We start from the raw sequence: 26091 nt of genomic DNA, 5'->3' as shown, positions 1-26091 counted from the left end.
TACTTGCACTCCAGGAGAGAGCCATAAATGAGAAAAGAGGCAGATAGGGGACAATGCAACATAAGACAATAAGTTCTGATGGGAATAAGGTGGTTGAGAACAATCAAAAGAAAAAAAGAAAAAATGGAAAGAGCAAAAAATGCGGGGAGAAGGGCATGAGAATAAGGATAAAATGAAGAGGGGTCAGGGGAGTGGGATGGGTCAAAAGCAGTTAGAGGGGTAGCGGTGGATGGGTAATGAATAAGGTAGAAAAACAAGAAAGCTAGTGGCATTAATGTACAAATCTATATATATATATCAACAGATTTCATGGTGAGCAGTTCGAATAACCGAATCCAGAAGTACCACCAATAAAATTTAACTTCTTCTTTGAATATTGGGTTAAACCACATTAGGGGGTACTTGCACTCCAGGAGAGAGCCATAAAGGAGAAGAGGCAGATAGGGGACGATGCAACAAAGGGCAATAAGTTCTGATGGGAATAAGGTGGTCGAGAACAATTAAAAAAAAAAGAAGAGAGAGCAAAAAATGCGGGGAGAAGGGAATGAGAATAATAGCCTGTTTGGATGTGAATTTATAAGCTACTTATTAACTTTCCTAATTTTTAAACCATTTCATACTAGTACAATTATGCTTGGTATTTATGGATTATAAATTTTTTCTTTTTTAAGGATTACTGCAATATTATTGTTATTTATGGGTTATATACTGTTGTTCAAGGATTCACCTATCAACCATTAATGACTTTATTATGTATTTTGATTTCTGCTTTTATTATGTTGCCAAACTTACTTATTAACTTTTTTTACTTATAAGTAGAGCAGTTGCCAAACTAACTTATCCATTTTTTTGCTTCTGAGAAGTCCAGAAGCACTTCAGACTTTTACTTGCGTATCCAAACATGTTATAAGGATAAAATGAAGATGGGAGTGAGATGGGTCAAAGGCCCGTTGGAGGGGTATGAGTGGATGGGTAATGAATAAGGTAGAAGACCAAAAAAGCTAGTGCATTAATGTAGAAATCTATAGATGTCAACAGAAAAATGAGATGATCTTATATTCCAGAAAAATTGGTATAAAAAGCGGTTTCCATATAATTGAATACAACTCTAATTTAACACAAAATTGGTTAAAAAGATCAAAATCAACAATTTCTGGGTGAAACGGATAATTAGATTTTGATACTGTTTAAATGGACAAAAATGTAAAAATATGCAGGATGTAACCAGTTTCATCGTGCCCATTTTCAAATATTTTTTCTTATTTTTAATTTACACAGAATGTATCCAGTTTCATCCTTGCTATTTTTTAAATTTAAGCTAGGATGAATCCAGTTTCATCCTTGCTATTTTTTTTTGACCATTTTACCCAAACTATTTTTTACTCGTCCATTTGAACCGTGATTTAAAAATATTTGGACAAATGACCCATTTTTCGCTAATTTAAAAACACAATGGTGTTGGATCGTAAATTAAAGAATCATAGAAGAAAAGTGTACCTAAGGTTTGCTAAAGAATCAAAATTCAAGAAGAACCACGAATGTAGAAGAAACTTGCTTCTGCGATTCAACTGGAACGCTAATTAAATTTGTTTAGGAAGCGAAAATAACTACAAATTCTCGGAGCACCATTTCATTTTGCTAGGGTGTTTTTAAATAATTTCCTATTTTACTATTTATGTTGTTGGCATCAATTATTTAAATACTTGGTATAATTCTGAGAACTTGTCTCATGTGATTAAACGAACAAAACAAGGCTGTTTATATAATATCAGTAAATCTAATCATTTGATTTCCTTCGCATCACCTTCTTATCAGTGTCTTTTCACTTCTTCTCCTTCTCCCTCCTATTTAATGCGGCTACATTCCTAGAGAGTAGAGACTACTAGAGTAATAGAGTCTCGGGCTTAGCTCCTACTTTTCGACAGGCATAAGAGCAACTGCACTGGTGTGATCAAAACCAAAGATCAAAGATCAAAAAAAAGATCAAATTTTGGGTTTAGTCCGTGTTGTCACGTAACGGTCCCGATTAAAATTTGGTCACGCGTAATTTAAATCTCCGCCCCAAAAAAATTTCATCGGGCGTATCTCAAATGTCTGCCCAATCAATCACCAGGCACACTTTAAGTTTACGCCTGTCAACAGGCGTACTTTAAGTTTACGCCTCATTTTTTATTTTATTTTTTTAATTTGAATTTTCATCGGGCGTAATTTAAATCTCCGCCCGTTAACAAGCGTACTTTAAATTTACGCCCAGCAACAAGCGTACTTTAAATTTACGCCCGACTATATTAGGATTTGGTATTTGGTCGCGACCAAATATGGTCTGGAATTTGATCTTTGGCTGGGATTTGATCTTTACTCCGTCCCACTGCGTCACGATCTCATCCCAAATTTTTGGTTATACTCGCCCACTGTGGATGCTCTAATCCATACAAAAAAACTTCACCCAAAGCCACGTCTTACACTTTTATATATCGGAATTAGAGCTGGCAAACGGGCGGGCCGAGGCTGGCTTGTTACGGGTTACACGGGTTCGGGTTAACACGGGTCAAAACCCGCGGGTCGATATTCTTCACGGGTGATCATTTCTTCAACCCGCACCCGTAACGGGTAAAGCTTGCGGGTTCACGGGTTAACCCGACTTTTTTGATTAAAAATAAAATTATAATTTCATTAAGTTAATTTGTGACAAAACAGAGACCAAACCACATAACATAACTTGGTGATAGTACTAAAACATAGGATTACATAGAAAAAAAACACAATTATAAGTTCTCTAGTCTACTGTGAAAAAGAGTAAAGAATCAAACCCTAACCTAGGATTATCGTTTCTAACCTAAAATCAATTCACATCCACCACTTTCATCACCTGCATCTCAATTTCATTCATAAATCTTCTCGTTATCACTACCACTAATCTGCAACATTAATCAACAACAACAAAAACGCAAACCCATCTTCATCCCATCATATTACTAATCCAACTCAAATACACTTCATCTCAAACTAGTAACCTTACCTAATATCCATATAACAGGTTCTCAGATTAATTCCAAATTGAAACAAATGATTCACCCTTTGCTTAATCTTCAACTTGATTCCATCATATCCCTAAACCGTCAATTTTCTTTTTTTCAACTAAGTTTCAAACCCGTGAACCATGAATTCTCTTTTCTATTAAGAACCCTAATCGATGGAGTTCATCCAATTATTATACGAATCTAAACCTCAATTTAACAAAATCATCTTTCAATTTCATCGTATTCATCACCAATCAACTTTCCAGTTCATGTTGGAACCCTAACTCACTGATTCTTCAATGTGAATTAAATTGAAAATCAATAACTAAAAATTCAACCTTAAACTTAACACCCAATACTCATCATTACTTACTTGATTTCATTCTCAATTTGATATAAAATTTTCAATCCATTCTAGAACCCTAATCCTAATTTTACTGATTCCTCTTTCTTCAATCATCACGAAACCCTAACCAAAATTAACTCCACATACTCATTAACTCTTTCCTTGATTCACTTATTCATTAAGTTTATTCAAATTTCAGAAGAATCATGAATCACTCACTCACAGTTCGTGCGGTGGAGAAGAAAAATGGAAAGAGAAAAGAAAAACCAGAAAAGAAAGAGAAGAAACATAAACTTCGGTTCTCCGTTTGAGCGAACAAACAGTATGTGCCTTGATTTTTCCAAAGATTCAACTTGGTTCTCAGTATCCAAAGATTATCCAACTTCCAGAGAATCGTGCCAAATGATTCATTATTTATCCGAGATTCAATTCACAACTGAAGAACGAAGAAGAAGGGAAGGAGCAGAAGAAGAAAAGAGAGAGATAAAAAAGAAAGATATCTCTTCATTTAGTTTTAGGGTTTCTCCTTTTATACCTTAATCGTGTGGATGTGATTAACCCTAGATAATCCGACGGACAGGATTATATAAAAATTACTAATTAGTTATTGTGGACGGGTTTACGGGTTGTACCCGCGGTTTCACGGGCCGGGACGGGTTAACCCGTTTATTCACAAGCCGGCATTTCTCCAACCCGAACCCCGCTTGTTTAGAAACCAGCCGAGTCGGGTTCGGGTTTTTACGGGACGGGCACGGGTTAACCCGCGGGTTTCAGCTTGTTTGCCAGCTCTAATCGGAATAATGGTTTTATACAGACGGAGAGAAAAAAGTGGGAATGTTATATATGTCCCTACTATTCATGGGTTTAACACAAATATCCTTCGAGGGCATTTTTACAACGGGATGAATATTCTTCAATGTCTAAAGCCCGGTTTTAACCTCCACAATATTTATTATGTCGGAGATTAAATAGATTTCGTTTATTCGGTTTTCTCGAAAATAAAAAAAAAATTCAGAGAGAATTTGCAGAGAGAGCTCAGATCGGAGTTGAGAACTGAATTAATTCGAACTTCATCTTGAATCTCCATTGAATTAATCGACATCAATCTTGAACTCAAGCTCAGATCAGAGAGAGCTCGGATTAGAGTAAGATTTTTTTTATTCTCCATTGAATCGAAATCGGTGAAGCATTTTCAGTTTATTCTCCATCGAAGAAGAAGTTTCTGATAATTGTTCTTCAATTCAACTGAAATCAGAGTTGTTTTGCACATTCGAATCATTGAATCTGAAGATCTACTTCAGATTTCAATTGCATCATCGATTATTTGAGTCTGAAGATCTACTTTAGTAAACTTCTTTCATTATTTGAGTTTGATTGAATCATCGATTGCAGATATCTACTTCAGTAAAAGAACATTTTGATTTCTTCTCATTATTCAAGTTAAATCTCGTTAACAGGTAAGATTTACTTTTTTGCTATAATCTTTGTTTTGTTTTAACATTTTTTTAAAGATTTTAATTTACAAATTGTTTGTTGTCGTCACACCGTGAATTTGATAGGTTTGTACCTTTTGAATGAATAAATCATTTTTTTAGTCCATGATTATCATTTTGAATCAGAATGAAATTGATAACAATTATTCATAAATTGTTAATAAACAAATCTCATGTAGTTTCAGGTCATATTGTTTCTGAAACTGAATATTAGTCCATATTATTAGTTTTTGATGTGTATTGTTGGTGTTCCAATGTAGTTGTTGAACCTGTTACATGCTGAATCACATATTCACTAATAGCAATGTAGTTTATGATGTGTAAACTTCATCTTTTTCCACTGACTACCCTGAAGATACTTCTCGACATAAACTAATAGCAATGTAGTTTATGCGGGAGAGGCTATTATATCAAGGTAGTTTATGATTTGCGTCATGACCAGATTTTAAGCTACAGGACATGCTGAATCATATATTCAATCTCAGGACATGTTGTAGGTTATAATGTAGTAGTTCAACCTGATTACATTATGTTAGTGAATACAAGCAATGTAGCTTGTCAACCTGTTTATATTGAATGTTGTTGTTTTGAAAACACACATATTGAATCCCAGGACAAATTGTCCAAGTTTTTTTCGAATTCTGAAAACAACTTGTGGTAGTTGATTCTAGTTGTGGAAACAACTTGGGTTGGTTTATTTCAATACTTTCCCTGAAAAACCTGTGGTAGTTGTTTATAGTTGTGGAAACAACTTTTCGTTGGTTTCTTTCAACTTGTATCTTATTATCCTTTGCAATTTACTGATTTTCTTCTTTTGCCAGGTAAATATGGTTGTCACAGAGATAAACTTTTGCAACTTAAGCATCTCTCATGTTATCTACGAATAAACTACCTTCTGTGAAAGCTATGGTGCAGATTGGCGAGGAGGACGTATACAAGCACATCTTACCTTATTACACAGTCGAATACTACAGAGGTCTGTACTCAAAACCTATCTATCCTATTCCTGATGGTGACATTCGGATGAGATTTCTCGTACCAAATACGTCATGCCTCCCCCTGTTGGACCACAAGTTGGAATACCAAACTCGGTTCGTAAACGCAGTTATCGTGAGAAATTATGCAAGAAGAGAAAGAATGGTCGTTGTGGAATGCTTGTATACCATAATCGTAGAACATGTCGTAGTGCTCCATTGGCCCATCGCCCACCAATATTCAAGAATCAGTCTAGGATTAGAAGGTTCTACAGGTTGATGTTCCTATGAAATCTCTCAATTGCATTAGACTTGTCAACTTTTTCATTTGCTGCAGTTTGTTTTATGTTTTTATGAACCTTTCTTTTATGTTTTTCTGAAGTTCTGATTCTGTTTTTGTGAACTTGGTTGTCTTTTTAATTGATAATGGTACACTCTTAGTTATTCTGTAGTTGTTATGAAATCATTTTGGTCTGTATTTTTTTTTGCTTTGTTGTTTACGTCCACAGATTTTGCAAGTTGCTTCCATATTATGGAGACAACTTGTTCTAGTTGCTTCCATTTTTGGGAACAACTTCTGCAAGTTACTTCCATTTTATGAAGACAAATTTCTCTAGTTGCTTCCATTTCTGCAAGTTGCTTTCATATTACGGAGACAACTTCTGCAAGTTGCTTACATTTTATGGAGACAACTTGTTCAAGTTGCTTCCATTTCTGCAAGTTGTTTTCATACTATGGAGACAACTTCTGCAAGTTGCTTCCATTTTTGGAACAACTTCTACGAGTTGTCTCTCCGTATAGACAACTTCTTTCATATTATGGAGACAACTTCTGCAAGTTGCTTATATTTTATGGATACAACTTGTTCAAGTTGCTTCCATTTCTGCAAGTTGCTTTCATATTATGGAGACAACTTATGCAAGTTGCTTACATTTTATGGAGACAACTTGTTCAAGTTGCTTCCATTTTTGGAACAACTTCTACAAGTTGTCTCTCTGTATTTTTTACCTATGCATACCTGCAACCATAAAAAAATATTGCAACACTGAATGTAATCAAGGGAAATAATCAAACCATTCCAACTTTAACTAGACCATAGTGACGTATTTTCAAAAGTTGTTGTAGATTGTGGTAAAAGGGGTTCTTTTCGAACTTGTGAAGGGAATAAATTTTTTTTAGATTTAAATAATTTAAAAATGTAGAAAATTCAATTAACAAGTGATATAAATTTTATGGAGAAAATAGGGGTGATGATTCCACCATTCAACAATATTTATGTAGTTTTATTTATTTTTTATTATACAAATTTAATAATTGTTTTGATTCTAACAATTGCCAAAAGCAGATTCTCAAAATATCAAAGATTAATCGCAAGCATAATACATCAAAAGTATAAAACTAAGCATGTATTATCAAGAAAAAATATATTTGATTAATAAAAATCATTTAAATCATTTATTTTCAATGCAATTAATCATATATAAATATTGCAAAAATTAATCAAATAAAAATTACCACATAAATATTGCGAGAAAGGCTTCCTCCGTCACCCCTGGGGTTGGGTTTAGCTACTCATGATGAAAAACCTCTCAAAATATTTCATTGATGCTCAAAAGTTGATTACAATGAAGAGAAATGTCAAAAAAATCAATATTCGACCGTACTTTGCGACACACAGGAAGCGTCAGGGAAGAACGATAGAAGTGAAGTGCTGTAAGAACTGTTTCTAAGTCGCGGGAAAGGAACTGGAAATTTTCGCAGTTAAGCGACACCTTTCAACGACTTTCCTGGAGCGTATTTTGTTCTTCGTCTTCAACTACACCAGCAGAACTCTTCTCTTCTCTGCGTGATTTTGTTTTGATTCTCTCGACTCCTAAACTTTCCCCAAAGATTCCCCAAACTTGATAAACTCTTTAGCCTTGTATTTATAGTGTTTTAGAACAAAAATATCCGACCATAACACCGTATAATCTCCCATTAATCCCGTCATTGCTCGCTTCCCATATTTAACAATAATTTCCATTTTTGGCTTCTACACACGTTAGATTTGATCCTGCACGCTCTAGTTAGCCTTCTACACGTCTCATCACTCTTTCAACGCTAGTAGAACTCCTCCATGCACACAAGAACTTCAATTTTGCTCGTGTTACAGTACACGTGCTCTGTTTTGGGTGTGTGAATCATCACGCGTTTTCCAGCCAATTCCGATCGAACCCACTGCCCAAAATGTGTTCCTTAACCTATATCACATCTCTCTATCAAATTTCAGCAATTGAATCGACCCGTAACCCCTTCATTTTTGTGATCAAACTTCTGCCAGTTGAGAATTTCATTTCCCGCCAAAAAAACAGTTTTCAAACGAAGAAGAAAAGGGTGTCCCCCTATCCTGAACTGGGGTGCGAATAGCAGGTGTCCACTGAGGTGCCCCTTAACCGATAGTGAGAGTCCGGATAACAATTGTCCTTCAAGGGTGCCCCGGGCAACTTTTCAGGCCGAATTTTCCAAAAATGTTTATTTCCTAAAAATACATAAAAACACAATATTAGTACAAAAATAGAGTTCCAACAATACGGACATTGAGGACAAATTAGACACAAAAATGCGTCTATCAAATACCCCCAAACTTATTATTTGCTAGTCCTCGAGCAAATTTATTCTAGAAGGAAAATCATTTGAACCCCTAGGTGGCCCTAGTGGCGGAGTGTTGTCTCCGGAGGGTTTACCAGAGGTGTACCCAGAAAACCATTACTCCAGACCCTAGCTATCTACAACGAACCTTGGAAGGCACTAAACAATCTCCTTGGTTGGCATACTTATTGACTACAAGAGGAAGTACCCTGCTGCGAAATTCCAATTGATGTACACGAGTTTGCACTCAAGCATACTAAAATTCATATATAAGTGACAAAGCTCTACTCAGATAGTTGCACTATGGACATCATATTCGGAGTCAAACTAATCACATGGAAAGATTAAGAGATGGATATAGAAAAACATAGATGGTTTTGATGTTTACTAAGTGAACGGCGTTTCCCATATCTGTCTGAAGGCCTCCGCCAAAATGAACCTATCCTAATGGATTGAGATACTAGTCTGACTAATATCAACACACTGGCATATACAAGGGAACCAGTGGTCGACAACCTAACTCTAGGTCAACACAACTGGCATATACAAGGGTACCAGTGGTCGACTTTTTTTGGTAACTACCATTTTTTTTTGGTCAAATGGTCAAATGGTCTGGTCTCAATTTATTTTATTTTTTTCGGTAACTACCATTTTTTTTTCATGGTATCTCAATCACTCTAATTCACCCTAGCATTGGTAACAACTTGAATCGTGGGCCCACCTATCACTTAGAGAAACATAGTTTAAAAACAAAATAAAAATAGAAGTGAAAAGGACTCAACGAGATATGGTGCAACTATCATGTTTTTTCTAACACCTGAGCTCTGTGCTTTTATGAATAGACTCTATAGATGTTTCCATCTAATCAGATTGGTTCCTCAACTCCTACAACCAAGATGTTTCCATCCACTTAGATTAGTTAGTGCCATCCTGAATACGCATAAATTTCTAGGCTCTGGAGTTTATTTATTGCAACTAAAAGATTTTCCATACCCCCAAACTTAAATCTAACATTGTCCTCAATGTTTCCAATGATAAAATTAACAGCATGAACGAGGAGAAATTGTTACCACTTGAAGCAAAAAGGGTTGAGGAAAGATATTACCGTGTTGCGTGAGATTAGGTTACCTCCCAAGAAGTGCTAAGTTTAAAGTCTTCATCCAGACATCAAATACCTCAAAAAGGATCTCCACCTTCCAAAGTCATATACCAATAGCCGAAAAAGTTGTGGGTCCATAATACCAAATAGAGCTAACACCAATATGAGACAACTGCACTGGCTCAGAAAAATGAACAGAAGGAGCACATCCTCATCTAAGGTTTCTTGCAAGACAACCGGATCTATCCAGAGCCTCCAGTTGGGATTCATAAGAGTGTCTTGAAAAATAGATTCATCCGAAAAATGGGTTTCTAATATATGGATTTCCTCCTGAACAGTATCAGGCGGATCAGGTTGTAGAGTCTGAATAGACTCAAGCGATACCTCAGATGCACTAGGATTGAGTCCCAAGTTAGGGACTTCTACTGGGGATAATTGACACTCTTTACCGCCAAACTTAGAGTTCTGGGTGTCTCTAGATAAACTAGTCACAATATTCCCAATTTCTAGACTATCCGGTTCCTGAAAAAGGTCAATTGCTTTCTCTGAGTTATAATCAGGTGGTTCATCCTCTAAATTCTTTTGAGGTATACTAGCTATAGGACTTATATGTTTCATATCCTCTATGGTCATCCCTAGAGTTTCCTTATTGTGTTGAAGCACGGTTACTGGCCTAATCTCATGATCACTATCCAAATCGGAAGTTATAGGAAAAATCTCAGATGGGCCTACAAATGCATAATTGGGGTCCAACTTAGGAGGATCTTTAGGCTCTTCGAAATAAGGGATTAAGGTAGATTCGGTAGCTAGTAATGGTTCAAACCTAGATTTCCATATATCGGTATCTAACATAGGAATAGAATCCAACAGAGCATTTACTTGTTCAATGTTGCTATCATCTTCGAAATCCATGTTAAAACGGGCTAGACAACTCTCTAATGGATCTTCCGATTCGATGTTTGGTACAGACTTCGGAACTAAGGTTCCTATCATGTTGACCTCTTCAATGCACGTGTCATCTAGCTCAGAAAGGTAGCTTACTAATATTAAAAATGTTCAGCTCAATAGTCATATTACCAAAATACAAATTCATAATACCATTTCGACAGTTAATGATCGCATTGGATGTAGCTAAAAACGGGCGACTTAAAATCACTGGTATTTGGTTCTCTGGGTCAGGGATAGGTTGAGTATCTAGGATAACAAAATCCACCGGATATATAAACTTGTCGACCTCTATGAGAACATCCTCGATCACACCACGAGGAATTTTAACGGACCTATCAGCTAACTGAATTGTCATCTGTGTAGGTTTCATCTCACCAAGTCCTAGCTTAAGGTACACATGGTATGGCAATAAGTTCACACTGGCTCCTAAGTCAAGCAACGCTTTCTCAACACGGTACTTACCTATTGTACAAGCAATGGTAGGGGACCATGGGTCTTTATACTTAGGATTAGTGGTATTCTGAATAATAGAACTCACGTGACTAGCTATGAAGGCTTTCTTCTGGAAACTGAGCTTACGCTTTCGCGTACACAAGTCCTTAAGGAACTTGGCATAAGAGGGAATCTGTCTAATTGTATCTAATAATGGAAGGTTGATATTAACCTGCTTAAAAACCTCCAATATATCATTAAAGTTGGACTCCCTCTTACTCAGAACTAGCAGTTGGGGGAACGGGGATCTGGGAACAAAATCAGACTCAACATGACCTTCATTGGTCTCTTTAGAGACTCTATCAGTCTCTTCATTCTCTGGTTCATACGGGTGAACTACAGCATGTTCACTTTCAGGTATGTCGACCTTATTATCAACTCTCCTTCCACTCCTAAGGGTCGTAACAGAGTTAACATGACTGTAAGATTTCTCTCCTCTAGGGTTAGGATCAGTATGACTAGGGAACCTTCCTTCCTCTCTCTCATTAATATACTTAGCTATTTGGACGACTTGAAGTTCTAATTTAGCAAAAGACTGGGCACTATTCTTAAAATTTTGTTTGGTTTCCTCTTGAAAATTACCCTGGCTTTTTACTAACATTTCCTGGCTTTGTGATAGCATTTCCTGGCTCTTCCTTAATATACTAAGGGTTTCCTCTAAGCTAGTTATTTTATTCTCAGATGGGTTCTGGGTCTGTCCTGAAGAGTTCTTAGTATAACCAAAACCTGGGGGAGGCTGAGAATTACTAGACTGGCCTTGATTCTGGCCCTTAGACCAAGAGAAATTAGGATGGTTTCTCCAACCAGGGTTGTAGGTCTCTGAGTATGGGTCAAACTTCTGACGATTCTCAAACCTAGCATTGTTATAGACAGCATGAGCTTTCTCTTCACTAACCTGACCTTCCCAAAATGAATTATCGGGCTCTATTCCACAACTAGAGACTTGAGAGGATCTATTAGGTTCAACAAGGGACCTATTTTTAGACTGACCCATTTCCAAAGCCTCTAACCTTCTAGACAAAGCAACAAACTTAGCATCAGATGCAAAACTCGTATCTACCATATTGGTGCTACTTTTATTGATCAAGAGTTTTTTAGGGGGTTCAACACAAGATTCCCATTGTTGGGATTTTTCAGCGATAACTTCTAAGAAGGTAAAAGCATCATCAGCATTTTTACTAGTGAACTCACCAGCGCACATAGACTCAACCATGGCTTTGGTCGAATAGTCTAAACCATCATAAATAATTTGTACTAGTTTCATCTTATCAAATCCATGATGAGGACACTGAGATAGGAGATCATTGAATCTCTCTAAAAATCTATAAAGAGATTCTCCCTCTTGTTGCACACTAGCACTAATTTTCTGCCTAACAGTTGCAGTTTTATGCTTAGGGTAGAACTTCATATAGAAGGCAGCGATAAGTTCCTGCCATGTTTCTATGGATTCAGATGGTAGGTTGTTCAGCCAGGTCTTGGCTTTATCTCTCAAGGAAAAGGGAAACATCTTAAGTTTCAAGACTTCATCAGTAAGGTCTTTTATTCTAATTGTCCCACAAATTTCCTCAAAGTCCCTAATATGGAAATAAGGGTTCTCATCATCTTTTCCTAAGAATATAGGGACATCTGGAGAGTACTAGGTTTTATCTCGAAATTAGCCGTAGTGGCTGGAAATTATTGCACGAAGCTCGGTTGGTCCTAGTTGGGAACATGTAATCTTTCAAAGTTGCCATCGTTGGCACAACTGGAGTACTAGGGGTACTTTTGTCACTTAGAGATAAATTCTCAAAATTGAAGTTTCCAAAAACAGGGCTCTCAAAAGAACAATCTTCGAGCTCCCTGCTTAAATCAGAAGAACTACTAGGTTTTTCGCTAATCAATCGACCTAGAGTATCTCTTTTCCAAGCCATATTAACAAAATCGGGCATACACTAAAAAAAATCAAAAAGAAATAAAAACCCTAACAGGAAGGTTCTAACAATCACACAGCAGGCTGACTCGACTTTACCACAGCAAACCTAGAGATTTCTAGCAAATAACAAGCATGATGGCTCACTTAGATTGTTTCTAGACTAGCTTCTATATCTCGAAAGGGAATTCGTTACAATTTAAGCAAACCCCTCTGGAATCAATCCGAGTCAAAGTAAGTTGAATCGATGCGAGGGAAGCTTAGTGGAGCTTTGATACCCAAGGCCTCACCGCAGTATAAGGCGGCGCAGTCACGCATTCAACTCACAGAAACCGTCATGAACTTCTAAGTATGCTAAAAGAATAACCAATATCCTTCGAAAATTTTTCCTAACAAGCTCGATATCCTATAGGTCTCTTTCTAATCAGATTTTAAAGCTTGGGTTCGCGTTAGGTTTTGTTCTCCTAAAGCGGGCAAGAAGGGAGCGGTGATGAAATCTGAACCCTTATCTTGTTTAGGCCAGGCCTTGCTCTTTACTAGGAAAATAAAAAAAGTCTGGTTCGTCCTCAAACAATTAGCACCTTAAGGAGTACAGTAACTCGCTTGCAGGGGATTCGCGAGTGTTTCGATTGGACTTAACTCCCGTACCAGACGGGGGATGAACCGTTGTCGTCGACTCGGGCCACGACTCCTATGCCGTGTGCGAACCCGAGGGGCCGAGGTGATATTGTAATCACCGTCCTTCCCTGCACACAGTTTGTATTTAACTACCCTTCCGTCCAAAGTCCAAATAAAGTAAAGTGCAAAAGAAAAAGAAAAATAACCTAAAAAAAAATATAAAAATCTCTCTTTTTCTTTTCTCTCTTTTCTATATATAAAACAAAAAAAAAAATTCCTCTTTCGCTCCTTTCGCTTTAACCTTTTCCTTCCAAGGTCCTTAGTACTCCACTTCGAACCTGCAAATCAAAGACAAAAAGAAACGTAAAAAGGAAAAAAAATAATAAACCTAAAAAAAAAAATTCTACCTAAGCACAGATCCACGTCGGCGGCGCCAAAATTTTTGATGTATTTTCAAAAGTTGTTGTAGATTGTGGTAAAAGGGGTTCTTTTCGAACTTGTGAAGGGAATATTTTTTTTTAGATTTAAATAATTTAGAAATGTAGAAAATTCAATTAACAAGTGATATAAATTTTATGGAGAAAATAGGGGTGATGATTCCACCATTCAACAATATTTATGTAGTTTTATTTATTTTTTATTATGCAAATTTAATAATTGTTTTGATTCTAACTATTGCCAAAAGCTGATTCTCAAAATATCAAAGATTAATCGCAAGCATAATACATCAAGAGTATAAAACTAAGCATGTATTATCAAGAGAAAATATATTTGATTAATAAAAATCATTTAAATCATTTATTTTCAATGCAATTAATCATATATAAATATTGCAAAAATTAATCAAATAAAAATTACCACATAAATATTGCGAGAAAGGCTTCCTCCGTCACCCCTGGGATTGGGTTTAGCTACTCATGATGAAAAACCTCTCAAAATATTTCATTGATGCTCAAAAGTTGATTACAATGAAGAGAAATGTCAAAAATATAAATATTCGACCGTACTTTGCGACACACATGAAGCGTCAGGGAAGAAAGATACAAATGAAGTGCTGTAAGCACTGTTTCTAAGTCGCGGGAAAGGAATTGGAAATTGTCGCAGTTAAGCGACACCTTTCAACGACTTTCCTGGAGCGTATTTTGTTCTTCGTCTTCAACTACACCAGCAGAACTCTTCTCTTCTCTGCGTGATTTTGTTTTGATTCTCTCGACTCCTAAACTTTCCCCAAAGACTCCCCAAACTTGCTAAACTCTTTAGCCTTGTATTTATAGTGTTTTAGAACAAAAATATCCGACCATAACACTGTATAATCTCCCATTAATCTTGTCATTGCTCGCTGCCCATATTTAACAATAATTTCCATTTTTGGCTTCTACACACGTTAGATTTGATCCTGCATGCTCTAGTTAGCCTTCTACACGTCTCAGCACTCTTTCAACGCTAGTATAACTCTTCCATGCACACAAGAACTTCAATTTTGCTCGTGTTACAGTACACGTGATCTGTTTTAGGTGTGTGAATCATCACGCGTTTTCCAGCCAATTCCGATCGAACCCACTGCCCAAAATGTGTTCCTTAACCTATATCACATCTCTCTATCAAATTTCAGCCATTGAATCGACCCGTAACCCCTTCATTTTTGTGATCAAACTTCTGCCAGTTGAGAATTTCATTTCCCGCCAAAAAAACAGTTTTCAAACTAAGAAGAAAAGGGTGTCCCCCTATCCTGAACTGGGGTGCGAATAGCAGGTGTCCACTGAGGTGCCCCTTAACCGATAGTGAGAGTCCGGATAACAATTGTCCTTCAAGGGTGCCCCGGGTAACTTTTCGGGCCGAATTTTCCAAAAATGTTTATTTCCTAAAAATACATAAAAACACAATATTAGTACAAAAATAGAGTTCCAACAATACGGACATTGAGGACAAATTAGACACAAAAATGCGTCTATCAAATAGTAATTAAGAAGTCTACTTTAATTTGATAATAACAACCTAATGTTTACAACCAATAATACTAACAAGTTCAATCAGATAATACTAACAAATGAAATGTAGTTCAATTTGATAAATACTAACAAATTTAGTTCAATCAGATAATACTAACAAGTTTTCCTTTTCAATTAGTCCTATTGGGAGTGTATTACCAACGGACCGATAGACATTCCTTTCTGATGCTGCTTCCATTCATCTGTTTCCTTTAATATACGGAACGCCAACTTCACCCTCTTATTGTTGAACTTTTCAATGTAAGCATATGTTTCTCCTACTGTTAGAAGTTCGAACAACTAGTATTTCACCAACGTTTTCATAAACCAGCAAACAAAAATTGCTCAGTATGGGTATATTTCTTGTTGAACCACTGCAATAATCTTCAATGTTTCAACTATCAGTGCACCATCTTTGTCTCTGTGTCCCATATTATTAAGAACTTTACTTAGAGGCTTTGTCAAGGCACGAATTTGTTGTCTGGGCTATATTGTGCTTCATCGAGTTGCAAACTTTTCATAGTCCTTCTTCACGAATTTGTATGGTACTAGCATTATTACCTTTTTTGTCGTCAACTTGATCAACAAATTTTGCTGCTTCGTTTCTAGGAGCGTTATCTGAAGTGTTGGTTGCTTTGGCTCTCAGTCTTGGTGATACTCTCGTCATTTTTTCCTAGTTCTGTTTAGATAATACAAATAGTTAGCATCAAACCACAATAGGTATTGAGATAAACTAGCAAAAGTTGCTTTCAAATATGATATAAACTAGCAAAAGTTGGTTCCATATCTGGGACCAACTAACTCTAGCACAAGGAGCCTCTAGTAATGGAGTCAACTAACTATAGTTGCTTCTGAATCTGAGAGCAACTGGCACGTTGTCTTAAAGTCTGGAGCCAGAAAATAACACACTCGTGCACTCTTAGAGAGAATGGTGTTGCACCCTGGATATCAAAGCAGATACCAAATATTTTTCACATGTGTTCTATGTTTTGTTGATGACAATTATTAAAGCATACAAAGTAACCTAATTTACTAGATTGTACGAATGCCAAAGCATGATCAGTATGATTCTATAAAAGCATTGAAGAAAGCACAATTACAAAAAGATTGTACGAAGACAACTAGTACAGGTTGTTTCTCCAAAATCTGTAGTAAAATACCTTTTCCTATACAATGTTTTGCAAGAGATATGATGATGTTTACATACACTCCATTAGAACCATTATGCGTAGATTCAAAATAAACTACAGTTCTAATTCAACATAATGAAATAAAGTAACTATGAAATAGAACAAAGTAAAAGTTGAGAGAAACTAGCAAAAGTTGTTTCCACATTTGGGAGCAACTTCATCAAGTTCCCTCTAGAAATGTAGTCAACCAACTCTAGTTGCTTCCGAATCTGGTAAAAGGCACAAATTGTATCGATGTCTAGAGCCAGAGAATCGAAAAATAACATGTTTTGTGACACTTATTGTGCAGTTGAAGTCCAAAAACTTACAGATTAAAACCAAACACTCACACAAACCATCAAACCCTCATACAAGAGGCAGAAATCATATATGAAACAGTTAAGCTTCAATAACTGAATCAACAACTGCTAATTCAAAACCCTAACTGATTCAAAATAACTTTTGAATCAAAATAACTTCAACAACCTAAATAACTTCTGTTCATTGAATCAGAAAAAAAATAGACTAATAATCAGAATCAGACAATCAAAATCGATGATAAAAGTTTGTTTTACTTTTCTTAATTCAAACTGGAGGACTGCTCCTTCTTTATCAGTAACAAAATCAGTCGTTTAGTTGATTTTTCATCACATGCAACATGAAATCGAAGCAAATTAGTATGAATCAGTAATTGAGAAAATATAAATCGATTTTTTCAATAATTTTTTTGAACAATTTCGTTTCCGAAACCCTAAAAAATCAAATTCATATGATGATTAAACTGAATCGAAACACAAAATCTATGTATTACCCTCGATTTTTTTTGTTGTTGTTGCTCACTGCATCTCTGAAACCTAATGAAATCGATTTTTTCTTCTGTTTTCAGTTGAATTTCTTGAACACTTCAGATCTACTAAGTTTCTTTCGGATTTGAGTTAATTTTTCGAATTTTTCAGTGGTGATTTCAGTTTTTTTTTTTTCGTTTCTTCGTCTGAAACTGTGAGAGAGAGAGAGAGAGAGAGGAAATGGAATGAAAATGAGAAATAGTCGGCGCTTTAATCCTCTGCAATGGTTATTTGTATTTATTGAACGGTGTTTAGTAATCTTACAATTCGGGTTTGGGCTTTTTCAAGCCTAGGGGTATTTGTAAAAGATGATAAGGGTATTTTGGAAGGGGCCCTATAGTAAGGATATTTGAATAATGTTCCAAAAAAAAAAAACTAGGTTAAAATGCCTCCCACAGTTTTTTTTTTTTTTTTTTTGTGGGTCCCAGTGGACCCAGTCCCTCAGAAGACGTGCAGGGGATGGGTTGTGTGAGGCGGTTTTTTTTGGATAGTTTTTCTCTCGGTTCATTTATACTTTCTGTCCTGATATCGGAAATACTCGTTTGCTTCCTAAAGCGAAACCCAGTCATCGAGCTGACAATTCCCAGCCACCAGTGGCCCTGAAAAACCTAATTTACACTGTTATCGGGATGTTTAGGCTGTGACAAATATTCCCATGATACTCTTGGAAGAGCGCTCAGTTAAGAAAGAGGACATTCTAACATTATTTTACGTTTGGTCTTAAAGAACTATATCGACATTTTTTTTTACCAAAGGTTATAGTTGCATGACCGCCTCAACATTATAAGTAAGATGCAAAATAACCATTCCAACATTATTTGGCTAGTTCACCAAGGACAATGCTTTAACCACCTTCCACAAGTAAAAGGATTCTACTCCCGTTCCATTTTCGCTACATAATTAAGATGTTTATACACAAAATTATGTCGTTAAACATTGCCAGAAGAAAAAGAGCGATAAAAAGGAATGAAATGCTTCACAGCCAGAAAGCTTTCTGTGGCCGGACACAAATCTTGACCAGTGGTCACCTTATCCCAAATCATGTTTTGTTTTAGAATTGGATATCATATCAGATTTCACTTGTTATAATCAAGATTTTTCTGAAGCATAGAATTCCAAGGTCTAGTAGTACAGTGTAGAAATGTTCAGTGATTTTGGAGGATCTCTAGAGCGTATCTAAACAAACAAGTTGCAGTAAACCACAGTAACCAAAATCTTCCATAGTTTGACAATAGGACCCAATCGATGACGCAGAGACTTAAATAAATGTTTGCAAAGGTACACACATTTAATGCAACGAGTAAAGAGACGGGAACATTCAACGGCAATGATAGGCAATAGCTCTTACTTGGGATCCACAATTTTTAATTGAGGGCTTAGATCGTGGCCACGTATTGTTGGAAATATGGTATCAAAATGTAGGGTATTTTAGTCCTGAAATATTTTTCTCTCTTTCTTAGACCGAGTGTAGGAAAAAGCAAACTCTGTGTTGCAGAGAGATAGAAGAAAGATACATTCTCCATCCTCCATCCATTAAATAGCATCGAACCCATTTAACAAAGCCTTCACCGCCTTCTTATTCCTCTGTCTGTTCTCCCATCTCCATTGCTCACCCATTAAACCTTCGTTCTACGGAGCTCAAATCAAGCTGTGTGTTAATGGCGACATATTCATTAAACCCTGGAGCGCAAATGTTCATCCCTAACTATCTCCTTCCTCCACCTTATCATCACCATATTCCATATACCCCTAGATCTCCATATTATTATCCGCCTCTTCCATTACCATACTACAAAACTTATTCTGCTCCTCCTCCTACCGCCATCACCACTTGCAGTTTTCCTTCTGCTATCCCTGTTTTTAGTACTAGTACTGCCACATGTGCACCGCCTAAGTTCCCTGACTACTACAAATCATCCCTTGGTCCAGGTTGGTTTGAGAGTGTTAATCAATATCCATCTTCATCTCAACCATTTTCACATACATCTAGATTTCAGATGTCGACTGATCATCATTCGTATGGCTCAACTTCTGTAGCTGCAGAAGAGAAAGATAAAAATATTGTTCTTGAAGAAAAACTTGAAAACCCTCACCAGGCAAATGATTTTCTTGTGAAGGCAAAGAAGAAGAAGAATATACCACCACGCCTCGGAGGATCTCATCAGCATCAGCATCATCATAGACAATCTTATTTTCGATCCAACCAGAAGAGGTTGATGATTTGGAAACCTAAGTCTGCAGTAAGCGGTGAAACTGGTAGGATTAGTACTGTTGATCATGATAAAATCATGAAAATGCTTTTACCCTCCAAGAAAACTGTTGAGGAAACGAGTGATGCTAATGATCAAATTGACAACAATACAACTCTAATGATTCGTAATATTCCCAGCAAGTATACGTATGATCCCTCTCTCTATCTTTCAAATTTTGAAATTCATATCTCTGTTCATCACATTAATTTGATAGTTTCACTTCTGAATGGTTGTTTGTTCTCTTGTCTAGCTAGTTCATTGCTGTTTCTTTTGGTTGCTTGTTTTGGGTTCTTGTTTCTGATAACAGAGGCTTTTCAGATTGACCATAGTGTTTTCCAAATTGTTTCACTCAATGTAGTACTTTTGTTTTGTTGTCAACTGATCTTACCGATTCATCAACACATCATGACTGAACATTTTTTGTGTTGCATACTAAAGGTATTGCATTGAATATATGCCCCAAGGCAGGGTTGCTTTCATTCTGTTTTATATCCATAATAATTAGCCATTGGTTGTTCTGTAAGTTGCACCGTTTCAGTTCCTTGACAGATGCTGATGGAAAGATTTCCATTTTTGTGATATCAAAATTAGGGTTTACTAGTCTGATTCCCTTTGGGGTTTGCATTTATCTGGTTATTCCCCTGGGACATTGTGACTTAACATGGAGAATAAAGAAGTAAAACTAGTATAGTATAGTATTTGATTTTTTTGGATTTGGGTGTGTCTGCAATCTTTGTTTTGGATTTTTCCAACTGATTACAGCCTTTCTGGGTGATGTTTTCAATGTTGGAAAATGTAAACTAGGTCCACCGCTTGTGGAACTAGGAGACATCTAGAAAGTGACCTTTGTATTTTGTTATTCATTTTTTAAGTAGTACTTTGTAGTATATTAAATTTGGTTTGGATTTGGGCGTATTTGTTAATGGGGGAGAAAGATTAAGATTGACCAGTACAAGTGGTCAGTGATGGACTAATATGTAATTGAACTAATTGTGGTTTTCTCATCTTTTTTGATTTTTGCAGTAGGCAAATGTTGACGAACCTGCTGGAAGATCATTGTAAAGAGGCAAATGAAATGAGAGCAACAGATCAATCGGAAGAGTTGTCTGCCTTTGATTTCTTATACCTCCCAATAGATTTTGAGTATGTTAATTTAATGTTACCTTTTTTTTTTCCAATCAAATCTTCTAAATTCTAATTCATCATCAAATACTTTTCACAAATTTTTTGTTTTGGCAGGAGAGGGTTTAACAGGGGCTATGCCTTTGTTAATATGACAAACTCTACTGGTGCTAAGAGATTACGCCTTTTCTTGAACAACTACAAGTGGGGAGTATTTCAATCAAAAAAGATTTGTCAAGTCACAGACGCAAAATATCAGGTAATGATGAACTGTGAAGAAAAAGCAAAACAAAAAAAAAATGTTGATAAATGTTCACAACTTTAAACCCTCAGCCTTAATTAATTAATGTTTCTCTTGATTACTTTCTCTTGTTATTGGGGTATGATACGTGAACTGAAAAGGTTGATTATAGAAGAAATTTGAAACATTCATCATAGCTCAATGTTGTGCAGGGAAAGGAAGCATTGGTAACACATTTCCTGAGTAGCTATTTTGAGTGTGAATCGGATGAACTGTTACCACGGTGTTTCAGTCCTTACCGTGATGGATCTGGTGGATTGGTAGAAGAATCCACAGTTGGGAGGTTTTGTGGCCAACGACATCCATCAAAATGATAATTGATGGTACAAGGCTATAAGAGGAGCAAAAGTTTGTTCGACTTCTATCAAAAAGGTTGGGGGGTATGGCCGTATGGAACTGTGGTGGGGTTGTGAATTGTGATGCTTGTGGTTTACTTCTGTCCTTCGTGTTTGAGTTAGTTTATATAGTTAGGTTTGTTATCTGGTATGGTTGGTACCTCAACAGCATAGTGACACTTCCAGTTGAAGTTTGTTGCTGTAATAGTAGTTCCATTTTTGTGGGGGGTACTCAAATTATGGATATGAAGATGGAATATAGGGGAGGTTGGACCTTGCCACCTGACTGTACTGTTTGTGTACAGGTTGTATGTTCAACCTCAACCCATCAATCATCTATATATATCTTGTACTCTTTTCTTTAGTTCTAGAGTAAGTACGTAGTATGCTGTCATGTTTAACAGCTTCGACCCGAAAATGCTTCTTATCTACGGGTGTAAAAAATACACCACTATGTGTCAATTTTGTAGTGGCTCAATTTTAAAACGGATCCCCTATTTTTCCTGGTGGGTAGGGTGAGGATGGAATTTGTGGTGGATATACGACACATGGGGGTGTAAAAGCGGCCCCTATCTACTGGTAGAGGAGAAGCAGTTTCGCAGCCCGAATGCTTAGGCTTATGTTGTAAGAATTTGTGTAATTTCAGGTTAACCTGGTTTTGTTTTTTCACCAAAATTATTAGTTTTACATGTGATTATGGAAGGGTTTGAGGTTAAGAAATCTTATCACCAACATTATTAGTTTTGTCCCATGAATTTCGACAATGGATGATTTAAAGCTGATTTCTGGGCCTTTTTAACACACAAATGAGACAATTCTACGTCAATTTTAGACTCAAAATTTCCAATTGAATTTTTAAAAAATATATATATTTGAAGGGGTATTGATTCATTGAATAAGCGGGTTTTTGGAACAGGATAATAATTTGGAATGCAGAAATTGCGGAACTGTTTTAAGCAGTTAATGCAAATGCAATCATGAGAGAAAGAAATGAGAAAGTGGAGTGAGAACTGAAAGACGGTAGTCAGTAAACTGTAGAGACTAGAGAGAGAAAGAAAAAGATACTAGAGAAGGATTTACGATAATAAAATGAAAGCATGGAGAGTCGAAGAAGGGTTGGGTAGTCTGGGTCCTCTGGGATAATAGAATTGTGTAGAGTGTAGTAGTGTAGATGAGATGGAGAGAAAATGTCTTCTGGTGAAAAAAAAAAAAAAATGAGTTCCATAATGTTTTCTTCTTATTATTCTTTGAGCAATGTTGTCCCGCACCTAGGGCTGCACAAGAACCGGTTAAGAATACATGTACCGGACTGGAACCGGAAACCCGGACCGGAACCGTACCGAAACCGGTATAGCCGATACAGGGACCGGTACTGCATTTTGAGAACCGGGATAGACCAGGTACAGGGACCGGTTTTGGGGAGGGACCGGACTAGAACCGGACCATAAGGACCGGTGTGTATTAGTCGTAGATCTGTTAATTAGAAGTTATCGCGTCCGTCGATTTTAGGTATTCACATCATTTATCTATCGAGTTACTGAGTTAGAGAATCGACTATTCTTTCTTATTCTCTTTCTCAAAACTGAAGAACAGAAAAATCATTGTTCTTTCTTCTCCATCGCTGATTCTCTATTAGATTCATCATCACTGCCACATTTTTCTTCACCACCACCATCACCGCCACCACCATCATCAACATCTCCTTCTTCAATTATTTCAATAAAATTGAAATTAAGATCGTGATGAAACTGTGTTTAGGGATTTTATTTTATTTTGGTAAAGGTTTCTATTTCTTAATGTTGAGTTGATGAATTAGGGTTTTTGATTAGGGGTTTTTGTTTATTTATCTTAAATTGCTGAAATAGAGTTTTGATTAGGGTTATGATTTCTTGATGTTTGATTTCATCCAAATTTGGGGTTTGAGTTTGACTAATTGATCTTAATGGTACGGACAGATGCGAACTTTTGGTCTATTTCCAGATGATTATAACAAATTGAAGAAGAAGAACAATAGCTGCTCGAGAATTGTAAATGATTATAACAAATATGGATGGAAATTGGGGGATCTGAGATGATTGAAGAATGGGTACTGCATGTTATTGAGATTAGTGCCGAGTTGATGGTGGTAGCAGCTTGAGATAAGATGAAGCTGTGTTGGTTGATTTCCTGTGATGGTGTAACGCAATGGAGGAAATCGAAGATGGGTTTGTGGTGGTGATGTAATTACAGGAAAGATCAATTGATCAGGTGTCGTGTGTTGATGGTGAAACAATCAGTAGGAAGAGATGATGTTCATAACTCAGAGAAGAAGAAGAATGAACATCTGATATTGAACTATATTTTTTGAGATGAAATTGTAGTTGCAGGAAATCCTACACTACACCCCTCATATGATTTCATTATTAATCAACTCATTTTTAGGTTTACACTCTTAATTTTATTGATCAATCTTTGAATGTTCTTACAAGAAAAGATAAAGAAATCAAGAATGATCTCTGCTCTAGACTTTCTCTCTCCTATTTACTTATTTCTTACTCAAAAAAGATCTTTCTCTTTTCTTTACAACTTGAACGACTATTTATAGGGAAATACATAGTGGATGACAGCTAATCTGTCCTTTATTTTCGGGTATGATCTGCGACATTCTCACAACTTTACAAATATTAATTTCGCAAGCTCTCTAATTTTCGCATGACTATCACATCTTTCTCGTGATCTTAGCTGACGTCATTTATTATATTCTTCCTGAAATTTTTCTGCGACGCTGTTGTATTGTGTTGTTGATAATTTCGCTGAAATATTGTCGTTGCGAGATTCTGATCCTACATCTTGCCTCTTCTCATATTTTTTTTGCGAAGTAGATAATGATGTGAGAAATGTCGCAGCTGTTCTCCTCTTCATATTCTGCATTTATCACACGTATTCTTTCTTCCATCTATTTCTCGACACGTCTTTTGTAACAGTTGCTTTTTAATCGTGTTTACTTTCTCGAGGAGAAATTCCCTCTATATATCTTTCCGTATTAAAAACCGTTGCTTATATCTTTCCATATTAATCGTGTTTACTTTCTCGAGGAGAAATTCCCTCTATATATATTCCTTCTCACTCTCTTTTTCTTTCTTTTTATTTTCTCTGCAACTTCATCGTTCTTCTGCAAATTCCATTATTGTAACTTTTCTTCTTTCTTCTTCAATCTTTTTAAGTTCTTCTTCATCTTCATACTATTTCTTCTGCAGATCTTCATAGTTCGTAATTTTCTTCGAAACAATCTCCCTGCTATTGTTTTCCATGGATCCATCAAGGTTAGTTTTCTTTTTTCTTCTTTATGAGTTTTGATGAAATTGATCTTTTTTATTGCCTTATTTGATGTTATTTATGTGATTCCCATGCTCTTGTTATTTCAGCAAAAGCGCCTTCAACACTTGGTGTGGTTTTAAAAGAACCTACAACTTCACCTGCAAGTATACAGGGTTGTTGTAGATAGGTGGAGTAAGAAAGGGTTTGTCCACAGGGACTTGGGTGTGTTCATGAAGATTCCTAAGCTAAATGGCAGTGACAGTGCAGTGAGAAAAATGAGAAGGCAGTAAAGAGAAAAGCAAAGCCAAGAGGCAGTGAACAGGGCAGTGAAGATGATGAGTGAGCAAAGCAGAAAGAAATAAGGCAATGTAACAAAAACAGTGACAGTGACCAAAGGTCATAGGCAGTGGGTGAGCAGTGGTGAAAGCAAACAAAGCAGATGAAGGGAGTTAGGATCACTAATTCCACCACTAACCTACACCATGTATTCAATGACTACATTCTTGTTCTTGTGATGACATGGGTTAAGATGTGGTTTGCCCTATGTCTAAGAAGTTTCTCCACTAGAGAAATCATCCCCAATAAGACATTGCTCCAAAGCACTAGTTATCTGGCTAAGTATAACTAGTCTAAGGCTCAACATGGTCTGGTTTAGCATGATTGGTGGCTATGTCCACATAGAGATATTCTAACTACAGTGGATACATGGCATCCACTGTGAGAGCAATTTGCAGACATGCCAAAGTGATTATCTCCTAAACATTTTTAACATTCAAGAATGCATATTCACATCAGACATGATAGCAAGTTAAGGCTTCCTTAAGACCCTAGCAATTGAAACTAACACATGATAAAACTGAAATTAAGAGGACATTGAAATTGCAAATTAAAGATTAAAGAACCCTAAATTAACAGTAAATTGACATTGGAATTAAACTGAAATTAACCCAATTAGGGGGTATCTCGGCTAACCAAGAACAGTTTTCTCTCTACACATCAGTTCCTATTTATAGTTTACAACAAAAAATACAAACCCTAATTCGAAACCCTAAAATTTTGGGGAAAATCAAATTCTCTCACCAATTTTCTGAATTAAGCTCGACCCATGCCCTGTTGATGTTCCCTCTGCTCCTCCTCAGCTCCACAGCTCCCAATTGCGTCTACTGATGCCCTAGCTTTTCTCTTTCTTATCTGTAGCACCTAGGGTTGATGCTAAGAACAAGAAAAGGAAATACTAGGGAGCTGGATGATGGTG

General features: G+C 36.5%; 1 protein-coding gene across 1 annotated transcript; it reads left to right on the top strand.

Moving 5' to 3' along the window:
• The first annotated feature begins 19791 nt into the window (after positions 1–19791).
• On the top strand, positions 19792–21541 carry LOC113329790 (protein terminal ear1-like). The gene is made up of 4 exons (XM_026576620.1): positions 19792–19927; positions 20805–20924; positions 21021–21162; positions 21357–21541. The coding sequence occupies exons 1-4, from the start codon at positions 19818–19820 to the stop codon at positions 21516–21518; spliced, it is 534 nt and encodes a 177-aa protein (XP_026432405.1). The 5' UTR covers positions 19792–19817; the 3' UTR covers positions 21519–21541.
• Positions 21542–26091: the final 4550 nt, after the last annotated feature.

Source organism: Papaver somniferum, chromosome 1 (assembly GCF_003573695.1).
Source record: "Papaver somniferum cultivar HN1 chromosome 1, ASM357369v1, whole genome shotgun sequence".
NCBI lineage: Eukaryota > Viridiplantae > Streptophyta > Magnoliopsida > Ranunculales > Papaveraceae > Papaver > Papaver somniferum.
The sequence above is the reverse complement of the archived record's forward strand: the minus strand, read 5'-3'. Positions and strand labels throughout refer to the sequence as shown.